Below are 12,500 nucleotides of genomic sequence, written 5' to 3' on the forward strand. Positions count from 1 at the left end.
TTGCTTCTACCTGGCCAGCCAATTACAACACGCGATGGTTCTGTGGGACGATTTGATTGGTGCACCGATACCCCAACTCGTATTTATTTATTTATTTATTTATTTTCTTTATTTATACCATGTGGGCTTTTCACGGGAATTTCTGGGCTGAAGGGGGTAATTTTTCGGGTACCTCCTATTTCAAAGCCCGCCCGCTAGGATACCGTTGCCCCGAGTGAGGAAGCCCAACCTACACTCGGACCGTGGACATTTAAACCCTTTAGTACTAAGATATCAATGCAACCAACCTCGACCGCTCTGGATAAAACATCATAACTGTCAACACTAACTCCAAAGCCCACCAGATTGTAAATGAAAAAAATAAATAGATAAATAAATATACATACAAATAAATAAATGAAAATATACAAATAAATAAATAAATAACCCACTCTACATCATCTTCCACTCTTCCACTTCATATTTTCACCCAAACTTCATCTTCTACTCTTCATATCCTTTCTTTCTCTTCAGTCTATCCCCACACCACTTCCACTTCCACGCGTTTCCATATCCATTCTGCTTACTATTTGGTGATTTTCTACAGCTTCACAAACTTCTATAGGGGAATAAAATAGTGAGGACTGTAGCCATTCATCTTCTGACCTCCATTGACCCTTCCTAATGTCAATAAAATGGTCTAATCAAACACAAATCTCAAGGTAAAAGTGTGTCCCAGTATTGAAAGGGTAAATCTTCTGATCTCTATAGACCCTAATCGTTTAATCACAACAAAACTTAAGGTGAAAAATGCGTCCCAGTTCTGAAGTGGTTAAAATGACGGCTAACTAATTTTCTTATGGTGCAGAAGGATGTGGTAGTGTAGCGTGGTGTGTGTGTGTGTGTGTGTGTGTGTGTGTGTGTGTGTGTGTGTGTGTGTGTGTGTGTGTGTGTGTGTGTGTGTGTGTGTGTGTGTGTGTGTGTGTGTGTGTGTGTGTGTGTGTGTGTGTGTGTGCTGGTGATGTGTGTGGTGTTGTGGTGGTGTGTGTGGTGTGGGAATGTGTGAGAGGATGTGGGTGTTGTGTGGATGTGGTATTGTGGTGTTGTGTGTGTGTGTGTGTGTGTGTGTGTGTGTGTGTGTGTGTGTGTGTGTGTGTGTGTGTGTGTGTGTGTGTGTGTGTGTGTGTTATGTCCAATATGTGGTGATGGCAGTAAGCGGTGGTGATTGTGGTGAAACGGAGTGGGAGAGAGGAAAAGGTGGCATTGAAACTGCTATGAAGGGAGTAAAGTAGTATATATATACATTTTTTTCAAGTCTTAATGAGTCTGGCCAAGGGTACAGATGGATGAAAATAAAAAAAAAAAAACCCTGCTTATTTTACTGCTTCCAAAAAGTTTGTTACCGAAAGAGTTTCAAGACGGATTGTCCAATTTAGTTCCCGAGATGTCTTGCCATTCTCCTCCTGAAATAGTTTAAATCACAGGGAGAGAGAGAGAGAAGCAGAGAGAGAAAGAGTAACAGGTAAAATGCTGCAGAGTTTATGAGTGAATGGAAGGAAGAAATAAAGATACTTACTGATTAACTCCTGCATTAGTGAGGAGGAAAGAATGAGGATGAGAGTAAGTAGAAAGTCATGTAGATTAATTCCTTTGGTATTATGACGCGTTTCCATATTCATTGTGCTTATTATTTGGCGATTTCATACAATTTCAGAAACTCATTTGGGGATTAAAATAGTGAAGACCAGCCATTAAACTTCAGACATCCATAGACCCTTCCTAATGTCAATAAAATGGTCTAATCGTACACAAATCTCAAGGTAAAAATATATCCCAGTACTGAAGTGGTTAAGGCCGCCTGAATGGGATAGGTATGCGAGCAGCAGGTTCAGGAAAGCAGTAGTCACAGAAGTCACGGTGAAAGACAGCAAGAGAAGCAACAGTGCGGCGGTGAAAGCCTGAAGACAGTTCATAAAGAGGGGAGTGAAGGCGAGAGGCGTTTGCCATTACCCTTTTAAATGAAGCTACATACTGGCTGGGAAGGAAAGGAGGAGAAAGGAGCTAAAGGTACAGACTGGCTAAAGAAAAGGACCAAAGTGTTGATGTGTGTTGAAATCTCTGACTGTATTATTTTCAGGTAAATGGTTCTGCGGTCACGGCTGTTTGTATATATCATTAAACCCCTTCAGTACCATGACGCGTTTTCTTATTCATTCTGGTTGCTATTTGGTGATTTTATACAGCTTCAGAAACTCGTGTACTGATTAAAATAGTGAGGACTGTGGCCATTATCTTTTGACTTCCACAGATCCTTCCTAATGTCAATAAAATCGTCTAATCACACCCAAAACTCAAGGTGGAAATGTGTTTCAGTACTGAAGGGGTTAATGGTGGTGAGTAGTGCGATTGTGGTGTGGTGTGGTGTGGTGTGGTGTGGTGTGGTGTGGTGCATTGAGGGTCGAGAGTGTGGCTTGGTTAGGAGTCATGTTTCCATTCCGCCCTCTGCACCACTACTACCACCACCACCACCACCACCACCACTACTCACGGTAATTCCTGCCGCCAGCCTCTACAACTTCCCGCTCTGGAACAGTTTCTTGAAGCAGCGGTGTCATGAAGTCCAGTGAACTTCATGATTTTATTTGAGTACGAGCTAATACATGGATGTATTCATGAACTTTAAAGACTCTTCAAAGGCCAAGCACTGAGGACGCGGGAAATTCGGACATATTCAGAAACGCATTGCTCTCTCACCATGACAATTTTTGAAGTCTCCAAAGACGACTAGCCGGGTTTTCAAGACAGTTTCTCCTTAGGATAAAATAGAAATCTTGCTAGTCTATCACCAGAACCATAACAATACCCTTAAACACACGAGTATCTTCAATTAGAGCCTTTGGAAATAGCCGTCATGGGAGAAGAAAGCGTTTCTGAATCCGGGACATTGATGTTGGCGAGTGTGAGTGAGCCAGATCGTTTGCCGAGTGGCGATAATCTGAAATCTGCGACGAGTTTTCTTTTTTTTTTTCTGTTGTAACAAGAACGAGTAAAGTCCTTTTTTCTTGAATGGTTTGATGTTATGTGTGACTAAGTTATTTCATATACTGTAATTGAAGTTTTGTCGGGTTGTAACACGCAAGAAGTAGAAGCCAAGATAGCAAGACGTGACGACGCCCTAATGAAATATACGCTTCTGTCATCACAATGCAAAAACTTATCTAATCTCTCGAAGCTCTCTATTGACTCGGTACCAACAAGGCTCATTCCATCCTGAGTCTGTTCTAAACATCCACCGTCCTGTTTGAGAACCACTTTCTTCCTTTCATCTTTTGAAATTCACCTGCAGCAAGCTTGAGCCCGCCTCTTCTTGCCCCACACTGAATATAACCCTGTGATCGCTGCACAAGATCGCACAATTGCAGTGTTTTTCACCGCACACTACAGTCCCCGCGCGCGAGTGTGTCAAGATCTGTCCTTACACGAGTGGTTTTTTGCAGATTACAGTGCTGAATACATACAGAGCGAGTGACACACCTCGTTCTCCTGCGACCTTTCGAGATAGTAAGGTTAAGCAGAGAGTGATGTGCAAGTACTTAGTGAAGAGTTTTTTTTATGCAAGAGGAGAAACCGGCCAAGGGCAACGAAGGATAAAAAAAAAGACCCACTTGAATATCAGTCCCCTTAAAGGTCACAAAAAGTATTGGCCAAAAGTTTGAGGCAAATGTCTTGAAACCTCCCTCTCAAAAGAAGTCAAGTCGTAGGAAGATGGAAATATAGAAGCAGGTAGGGAGTTCCAGCGTTTACCAAAGAAAAGTAAAGAAAGGCTGTTATGAAGAGATTAACGCAGCACAGAAGACTAATGTTCCACTATGTTGTGTTCCAGTCCCCTCATCACCATGGGGGGAGAGCCTGCTCGACGTCCTCATTAGATTTCATTGATTCTTAAGCCATGCGAAAAAAAAAAGGAACTCGTGTAAAGCGGGTTTGGATGCTTTTATCGTGGTAGTGGTGGTGGTGGTGGTGGTGGTGGTGGTGGTGGTGGTGCTGGTGGTGGTAGTCGTCACTTCAAGAGCGTGCGAGTCAAACTTTCAGATATGTGAGCCCAGTTCCAGGTCGGCGGTGAGTGGGCCAATTAGCAACGCATGACGCAACACTCCACAAACTTACCAGGCCACCGACACTTGGCGGGCCGAGGCGCGGCGCGGACCACACCAATATCTTAACACGCGACAACTCCGCCACACTCCCACAAGCTTCCATGCTATTCCACGCCCTAACACTCCGCCACCCTAACACTTCGCTACAATCCCACACACTCCGCGACACTCTAACACCCCGCCACACTCCGTGACACTCTGCCACACCCCGCGACACCCAAACACTCCGCCATATTCCGCCACACTCCACCACACTCCGCCGCTGCAACATCCAAACACTCCGTCGCACTTTGCAGCCATCACACCAAAATGTGCAAACGAAAAGTACGGAAAAACTGCACACACACACACACACACACACACACACACACACACACACACACACACACACACACACACACACACACACACACACACTTAAACAAACTATCAGCGCTACAACATAAAATTTTGAGGTGTGTGTTTTTCATGGGAAAATATGATTCTGTAATTTTTTTTTAGTTATCTCCAACGCACAAAATTCTAAAATTGAATAATATTTGGAAGGGTATTTTAGGGCGGGATGTGGGGGGTGGGGGTAGTTGGTGCAGTGGTGGTGGGGGGGGTGTAGTGAGCAGTGTTAGGAATGCAACACTCCCTTCAGGTGACGCGCTACACATTCTCTTTGGTAAGGAATGTCAACACAACACCACAACCCTGGAGCGTCCACACCACCGCGCTGCACCCACCACACCACCACACTGTACGCCACACCCATGCAATGCAGCACACCACCACACCACCGCGCCACACTGAGCACATATTAAGTAACTTCTTAAAAACAACAATCATTCCAAGTTTGTGAAATGATTATCGTGTGTGTGTGTGTGTGTGTGTGTGTGTGTGTGTGTGTGTGTGTGTGTGTGTGTGTGTGTGTGTGTGTGTGTGCCCCCTCCCTCCGTGAACCCTTCAAACCAAGGTGTAGTGGGAGAAGGGCGTGGCAGAAGTAACAGCCTTTCCTTAATGTTGCCTTGCTTGTACTGTCTATGGCGCGGTGAATAACCTTGACCTTCAGCCTCAGCACAATGAGACATGTCACAATGGGATCAGGTGAGGACACAACGACTACTTGGAGAAAATGAAAGAAACATGAAGGCATTGATTGGGCTACAAACAGAGGTGGATGAATGGAATACTCAGTGATCTGGTTGTTGGCGCTGAGTGGTCAGGGAGCTTTCAAAGAAGACTAAACAAACTTAGAGTGAAGAGGATAGGTAGGAATAGGTAGACATGTTTCCTACAGGGACTGCCACTCACAGAAACTCACAGAAGCTCACAGACGACTCCTGGAAGAAGCCGGTTCAGGTCTGTGACTCCAGCTCTGAATTACATTTCCCAGATCTTGTGGTCGTGTGGTCAAACTTGTGATCGAGGCTCCCTATTTTTTCAGTATAATTAAACCTTTCCTCTTCATCTTTCCATACATCGTAATATTTTTCAAACTCTCGAACTGATTTAGCATTTATCACACTATCTGGGAGGCTGTTCCAGTTATTCATCACCCTATCACAAAAGGAATATTTTCTGATGTCTCATTAAATATTTTCTTTCCATGACCACGAGTTTGCAATCCTTCCTGCATTTTAAACAAGCCTTCAAGCCTTCACAAACATCTTTGTCATATAGTCCATTGATCATTTTAAAGATTTCCACCAAACTTATGAGTGAAGAGGATAGATAAGAAAAGGCAGGCATGTTTCCTATAGGGAGCTTTCAAGGATGGCTAGGCGAACTTATGAATTTGGAGAATAGGGAAGAATAGGCAGGCATGCTTCCTAAAGACACATCAGGGAGCTTTCAAGGAAGACTAGACAAACATATTAATGAGGAGGATAGGTGGGGTAAGCAGGCATGTTTCTTACAGAGCCTGCCACGTGTAGATCTGATCCCGCGCCTTCCCTTATCTTCCGGGGTTCTTATTTACTAATTCCTATACAGTTTAGCCCACTCAATACTGGGACGCATTTTTACCGTGAGTTTTGCGTGTGATTAGACGATTTTATTTGCGCTACCAAGGTTCTATGGATGTGAGAAGGTTAACGCGCCAGAGTCTTCACTATCTTAACCCGTTCAGTACCACGACGTATTGGGACGCATTTTTCCCGTGAGTTTTGCGTGATTGGACGATTTTATTTGCGCTACGAAGGTTCTATGGATGTCAAAAGGTTAACGAGCGTAAGTCTTCACTATCTTAACCCATTCAGTACCATGACGTATTTCCCTATTCATCTGGTTACTATTTGGCGATTTTATACAGCTTCAGAAACTCATGTAGGAATTAAAATGGTGAAGACTGTGCATGGCCATTAATCTTTTGACTTCCATAGACCCTTCCTAATGTCAATAAAATCGTCTAATTATACCCAAAACTCAAGGTAGAAATGCGTTCCATTACTGAAGGGGTTAATCGCCACATGAGTTTCTGAAGCTGTATGGTAAAAACAGAAAGCAGAATATATATAAAGACGCGCCATGTTACTGAAGAGGTTGACAGTAATTTGTTCACGTACCACAAAAATAAACTGATTGGACTCTTAACAATTCACAAAGTTAGCGATTAGTTTAGCGGATCTTATTTATTTATTTTTTTTAACGAAAGAAAATCAATCAATCAAAACAATTATTGAAAAAAAACGAAGAAAAAAATCAATAACTAGAGGAAATAGAGACAACAAATTCCCTTTAGAATATAAAATCTCTCTCTCTCTCTCTCTCTCTCTCTCTCTCTCTCTCTCTCTCTATCGTCCCCTAGCTCTCTCTCTCTCTCTCTCTCTCTCCCCGGCCACTATCGTCCTCCCAGCTCTCTCTCTCTCTCTCTCTCTCTCTCTCTCTCTCTCTCTCTCTCTCTCTCCTACAAAAGTTTAGGCGGGTTGGGTAAAAAAGGTGGAAAAAGACGAACTTTCCATCAAACACCTGAGGTTTTGAGCAAGAAAATAAAGAAAAAATGAATAAAAAAAAGGAAATTATCGTTTACTTGGCGATGATTGAAGCAAACATACCCGAGAGAGAGAGAGAGAGAGAGAGAGAGAGAGAGAGAGAGAGAGAGAGAGAGAGAGAGAGAGAGAGAATAAAGGAACATGCCATAAAGTGAATGAGGAGCAAAAAAGTGCGACACCAAAGGGAATCAAGAATAAAAACTATTGAAGAGGAAGAGAGAGAAAAAAGAGAGAGAGAAAAAAAAAAAAGGAAGGTAGGAAGAAGTGTAGGGGGGGGAGGGAGGGAGGGAGGGGAGGGAAAGAAAGAGAATAATGAGGAGATACACACTTCACTGGTCTTCTCTCTCTCTCTCTCTCTCTCTCTCTCTCTCTCTCTCTCTCTCTCTCTCTCTCTCTCTCTCTCTCATCTGATTATTCTCTTCTCTGTACCTCATATAAAGTAAACTCTCTCTCTCTCTCTCTCTCTCTCTCTCTCTCTCTCTCTCTCTCTCTCTCTCTCTCTCTCTCTCTCTCCTCCTGGTCCTTACCGCGTTCTCCTGTATCTTCACCGTCTTCTTCCCACCCCTCCTCCTCCTCCTCCTCCTCCTCCTCCTCCTCCTCCTCCTCCTCTCCTCCACACAATTGCTCCTTCTTCAATGGATTCACCACAAAGACGCCACAACAATGTACAGCTCACGCTCTCTCTCTCTCTCTCTCTCTCTCTCTCTCTCTCTCTCTCTCTCTCTCTCTCTCTCATAGCTTAACCTAGCCACGTTGAAACAGGTTTTAGGCAGTCATCTTGATAGTCATCTAGTCAGTCAGTCAGTCAGTCAGTCAGTCAGTCAGTCAGTTAAGTCAATCAGCCACTTATCTGTCAATCCATCCAGCCAGTTAGTCATCCAGTCACGTGATCAGCCATTCCTTCAGTCAATTCAGTCAATCCGTCAGCCACATCTGTCCCAATCAGCCACTGACCGCCGCCACTAACCATCACCCTTTCACCACGGCCACTGTGCCCCGCCAGTAAACATCACACACACACACACACACACACACACACACACACACACACACACACACACACACACACACACACACACAGCCCCGTCAGTGAGTTGTGGGGTGAGTGGCAGTGAATCTCGCCCCAGTGAATGGTGCCCGCCAGGCCCGTCGCTGAGATTCACTTTGTCTCTCCACATTGAATGGGTCACTCAGCCCATCAGTGGCGGTCAGCCTCCCCCACTCTATGGTGCCATGGTGCCACGGTGCCCAGCCCTCACCAGGGGCATTCACTGTGCCTGCTCACTGAAAGGATCACCAGCCCTTCACTGGCACTCACTGCTACCTCCACATAATGGTTCTCAACGTCCCCCTCTCCCCCACATCAGCGGCGCCCACCACCACCGACCCTCAGCGACTTTGGCCCACCAGCTCCACACCCGCCACCCGCCGCACCCTGCACTGTGCTGGTGCCGCCAAGCCCACCACTGCCGCCCACTACTGTTAACACTGAAGGAATTCACAAAGAGAGACCGTGACAGACACAGCGTGCCGGGGGCGGGCCACAAGTGTGTTGGTGCCTGCCTGTCTGTCCGGGCCAGAGGAAGGCAGCCTCCAAGCCCTTCAGGGACTCTGTCATGTCTCCGTCGTGCACGTGACTGAAGGCAAGCCAATCGGTGCGTCGCCTGAGGGACGCCTCCCGCCACACAACACTCGGAACGCGGCCTGAGGCGCGGCGCGGCGCACACCGGAGTGCGGGGAGCGATGGCCAGTATTTACCTTTAGTGGAGATGAATTGTTCACATTTAGTGTGGCCATTTATAACTTTCTTATCTACTATTCATGCGCAGTAAAGCAGTGAAGGAACGGAGCGCCCCTCACTGTTACAAAGGAAACATGTACACTAACTCAAATGTATTCCAGTGTGTGTGTGTGTGTGTGTGTGTGTGTGTGTGTGTGTGTGTGTGTGTGTGTGTGTGTGTGTGTGTGTGTGTGTGTGTGTGTGTGTGTTCACCTTTCTACTGCAAGAGTTAACCAGCACTCTCAGTGATTCATTCCTATCTCTGGCACACTGTGGCACTCCCTGGCCTCCTGCCCTCCTCCACTCACCTGCTCTAAGACAAGGCAGGTTACAGTGACGTCAAGGCAGATGAGTCAATTTAAAAGGGCGATCTATAAGAGCAAGGTGGTGGAATTGTGGGGGAAAATAAAGAGGGAAAAAAGGGGAGGTGAAAGAGAAACAAAGATTAACACTTTCATGTAACAGCGGTGCTGGCAGAGCTGCAAAAGTTGTATATTCTAAAAGGCACACTGAGGGTGCAGTAAAGGCAAGGGCTAAGAGGATTACCCAGAATTGGAGAAGTGTCTTGAGAAACCCTGGTGAAAGATTCCAAGTCATAGGAAGGAAGGGGGCGAGATACGGAGGCAGGCAGGCAGACAGGCAGGCAGGGAAGGAGGGAGGCAGACAGGTAGGCAGGGAGAGAGGGAGCTCCAGAGCTTACTAGTGAAGGGGATGGAAGACTGAAAACACAGGTTAACTCTTTTATTTGTGAGATGTACAGAACAAAGCGACAGAAAGCGGGAGGTTTGTGGGGATGTGTGGTGGTGGGACTGGTGGGGAGCCATGTAGTTAACAACATCATAGAAGCAGTTACCGTAAAAGTAGCACTAAAAGATAACAGGAAATACATTACAAAAATTAAATGCATGATTTGTTTATTGTCATGTGTTTCCTGGGGCGTGTCTTGCATAGGTATACATACAGGACGCCTTCACTGGGTTTGTGCTGTTTTTAAGATGCTCTATTATCATTTCACATATCTGGCGTCATTCCTGTGCGATGCGTCAGACGACTAAGCAATGCAATGACACTAAATTGAATTGATATTTAGGGACAAATTCAAAAGAAGATTTACAAGTGGTACAGTGGAACCATGCGTGCTTTGGGGTCCGAGGGGTCTCAAGCGCACGGGTTCGAATCCTGTCCACGGTCCGAGTGTAAGTTGGGGTTCCTCACTCGGGAGCAAGGGTTTCCTAGCGGGTGGGCTTTGAGATAGGAGGTACCCAAAAGGAATCCCCTTTAGCCCAAAAATTCCCGTGAAAAGCCCGCATGGTATAAATAAATAAAAAAAAAAAAGAGTTCAAAGGAAATTTTAAGAAGTGGAAGTTTTTAAGAGGAAGATTTAGAGTGAAACTTTAGGAGCAACACTCAGAGACATTTGGGGTGAGAGGGATGTGTGGAGGTGAGTGGAAAAGGATATTTTTGGTGTCATGTGAAAAGAGAGTTAATGAGACCTAGAGGAAGATTATAAGGAAATAATGCAAAATACGAATCAAACAAAATGAAAAAAAAAATAGAAATAAAACTGAAAAGAAATTTAAGAAGAAAAAAAATGGGAGCTTTAAAGTAAAAGTATGAAATATTTGAAGAAAATTTTAGAAGACTTAAAGAAGAATCGAAAGTTGAATTTATAAAGGTGAACTTGAAGCACATCTAAACCAGTCTCCTTAGAGTGACACTTAGAGAAACATTAGTCAACTGTTCCAAGACACTTCTTATTAACTGAAGATTTAATGGCACCTCTAGATTACAACTAAAGGGAGAGGCAATGTCAAAATTATCAAAAAATCTAAGAGTGTTGACCCCTTTAATACTGGGACGCATTTTTACCGTGTGATTTGTGTGCGATTAGACCATTTTATTGACATTAGAAAGGGTCAGTAGAAGTCAGAAGATTGATAGCCACAGTCTTCACTATTTCAATGCTCACACGAGTTTCTGAAGCTGTATAAAATCACCAAATAGTAACCAGAGTGAACATGGAAACGCGTCTATGGAGGTCAGAAAATTGATAGCCACAGTCTTCACTATTTTAATCCCCCACGTGAGTTTCTGAAGCTGTATAAAATCACCAAATAGTAACCAGAGTGAACATGGAAACGCATCATGGAGGTGAAGAGGTTAATGGGAACTCTATATTACAATTGAAATGAGAGGCAATGTGAAAATTACCGAGAAGTCTAAAGGAGTGTTAAAAAAGAATCTATTGAGAGACTTCAACGAAATTCCAGATGAAGTTTAAAGGGGAAAAAAATTGTGCATATTTTGAGATTTTGTGTGAAGTGAATTTTTATGTTTATTATAAATTCTAAAAACCGAGAAGTCTAAAGGAGTGTCAAAAAGAATCTAAGAAAACGAAATTCCAGATGAAAAGGGGAAAAAATTGATATGAAAAGAAAAAGATAAATTCTAAAATAAATAAAAAAAAGAATTGGAAGGAAGTCGACAATAACAGAGAGAGAGAGAGAGAGAGAGAGAGAGAGAGAGAGAGAGAGAGAGAGAGAGAGAGAGAGAGAGAGAGAGAGAGAGAGAGAGAGATTCATATTCTTCCCTATTTCTTTTTACTCGTTTATTCTTCTTATCCAAACTACCACCACCACCACCACCACCATCACCACCACCACCACCACCACCACCACCACCACCACCACCACCACCACCATCATCATCATCATCATCTTCATTCCATTTCCTTTTCATCTTTTCTTCTCTACTTTTCACTCTTTGATTAATTTTCTTCTGTACTAAATTCTTTTCTATTTCCCCTTTTTTTCTTCTCCCCTTCCTCACAAACGCAATTCTCTCTCTCTCTCTCTCTCTCTCTCTCTCTCTCTCTCTCTCTCTCTCTCTCTCTCTCTCTCTTTCCTTTCCTTCCTTCGTGTTTCCCTCTTGCCTTGTTACTCAATTTTTCCCTCTCCCATTGTTCCATTCACGTTTTTCCACCTATTCTTTCTTCCCACCCTCTCTCTCTCTCTCTCTCTCTCTCTCTCTCTCTCTCTCTCTACTAGTTTCCCCCCATTTTTGTCCTTGTTTTTCTAATTCTTTTCATGTTTTTGTTTTCCTCCTCCTCCTCCTCCTCCTCTTCTTCTGGTGTGGCGTGGCGTGGTTGGCTAGCATTTCTGGTGTGGCGTGGCGTGGTTGGCTAGCATTTCTGGTGTAGCGTGGCGGGGTTGGCTAGTTTTCTGGTGTGGCGTGGCGGGGTTGGCTGGCTTTTCTGGTGTGGCGTGGCGGGATTGCTTAGCTTTGCCGTCTGACTGGTGGTATGCCTGGTGCGATCCCTGTATCTTTGGTAAACATGGATTCGAGTCCTTTATGCACCTGCTCGGTCTGGCGATGGTCGTTGACTCCTTCCCGCCATTTGTAGACAGTGTGATAGTGATATTCTACCCCTTGAGTATCATGACGCGTTTTCACATTCATTCTGCTTACTATTTGATGATTTATACAGCTTCGGTAAACTCATGTGAGGGATTAAAATGGTGAAGACTTTGGCCATTAATGTTCTGACCTCCTAAGACTCTTCCTAATGTCAATGAAATTATATAATCGTACACAAATTTGAAGGTAAGA

General features: G+C 44.3%; 1 protein-coding gene across 1 annotated transcript in view; it reads left to right on the plus strand.

Annotated features, from left to right (window-relative positions):
• Window positions 1-5,943: 5,943 nt before the first annotated feature.
• Window positions 5,944-12,500, plus strand: part of LOC123502795 — a 25,816-nt gene continuing 19,259 nt past the window's right edge. The window contains exons 1-2 of the mRNA XM_045252060.1: window positions 5,944-6,016; window positions 8,256-8,658. Coding sequence (XP_045107995.1) covers window positions 5,944-6,016; window positions 8,256-8,658 — 476 coding nt within the window. The remainder of the gene's footprint in view (window positions 6,017-8,255; window positions 8,659-12,500) is intronic.

This window comes from Portunus trituberculatus, chromosome 12 (assembly GCF_017591435.1).
Source record: "Portunus trituberculatus isolate SZX2019 chromosome 12, ASM1759143v1, whole genome shotgun sequence".
Classification (NCBI taxonomy): Eukaryota; Metazoa; Arthropoda; class Malacostraca; order Decapoda; family Portunidae; genus Portunus; species Portunus trituberculatus.